General features: G+C 43.7%; 1 protein-coding gene across 1 annotated transcript; it reads left to right on the top strand.

Annotated features, from left to right (window-relative positions):
• Nucleotides 1-290: 290 nt before the first annotated feature.
• Nucleotides 291-725, top strand: DEU56DRAFT_874488 (uncharacterized protein; the record flags this gene model as incomplete). Its single annotated transcript, XM_041355963.1, has 1 exon — nt 291-725. One exon carries the CDS (start codon nt 291-293, stop codon nt 723-725), a length of 435 nt encoding a protein of 144 aa, XP_041200772.1.
• Nucleotides 726-1,084: the final 359 nt, after the last annotated feature.

The following is a 1,084-nucleotide window of genomic DNA, read 5'->3' on the forward strand; positions in this document are numbered from 1 at the left end:
TGGTGAGTGGAGTAGTACATTTACCTGGCGTGCTTTTTACTTACAACAAATTTTTAGCAAAACGGATCTACGCAGACCTACTCGCAGATCAAATTGGTGAACTGGAACTCACCACTCACATTCAGCGATTTTTACATGACCAGCTCCATTGTTCTGACTCCAACTCAGAAGCCTCCGAGTCTGGCGCTGGCTCGTCCAGTGCCCTTCCCGAACTACATGAAAAAATAACTCTGTATACATCTGCCATTGCCACCTTCTTCGCTCCCAGTGATGTCTCAGGCATCGGCGGTATGCACTACGAGCGAATTAGTGCCGTGGATACCTGGAGGAACGGCCCTGGTCGATATGACTGTGTTTTCATTAGTACTGATCCCACTGTCGAGGGTATGCGTGGCTTCGATATCGCTCAAGTAAGGCTTTTCTTTTCATTTAAACACAATGGTGTACATTACCCTTGTGCATTTGTGCATTGGTTCAAACACGTGCACGACTCACCAGATGAGAACACAGGAATGTGGGTAGTAGAGCCTGAAACCCGCGAGGATGGGACACGATTTGCCTCCGTCATTCACCTTGACTGCATTTTTCGTGCGGCACACCTTATGCCTGTATTTGGGCATGAATTTGTACCTACTTATCTCTCTTACACACAGACCCTTGATGCTTTCCGCACTTACTATGTAAATAAATACATTGACCATCAGGCATTTGAGATTGCCTGGTGACTTGATACTGACTTATTCTTATTGGCTGGATAATGCTACCATTAGGACTACATATTATATACTTTGTCGGCTTAGGAAGTACTTCGCATAGCGCCTATTGACTTAGTTACATCGCAGCATGGTGTTGATTACTTATAAATAAACTTCTTACTTGAACACGCGTTTCTGCAGCCTCCGTGCTGAATTTTGGCCATTCATTACTTACTATTATTGTGTTTCCTTTGTGAACAATCCTCCAAGCAGAAATTAAGTTGAAATGATTTGCTTTGACAACTTAGTGAACTTAACGTCGAATTAAGTCTCTGTAAGTGAGGTAAGATGGCTAAGACTTTTTCCCTTTTTCCTGATGGGCCTGCAGA

This window comes from Suillus clintonianus (genome assembly GCF_016758775.1).
Source record: "Suillus clintonianus strain FC179 chromosome Unknown DEU56scaffold_213, whole genome shotgun sequence".
Classification (NCBI taxonomy): Eukaryota; Fungi; Basidiomycota; class Agaricomycetes; order Boletales; family Suillaceae; genus Suillus; species Suillus clintonianus.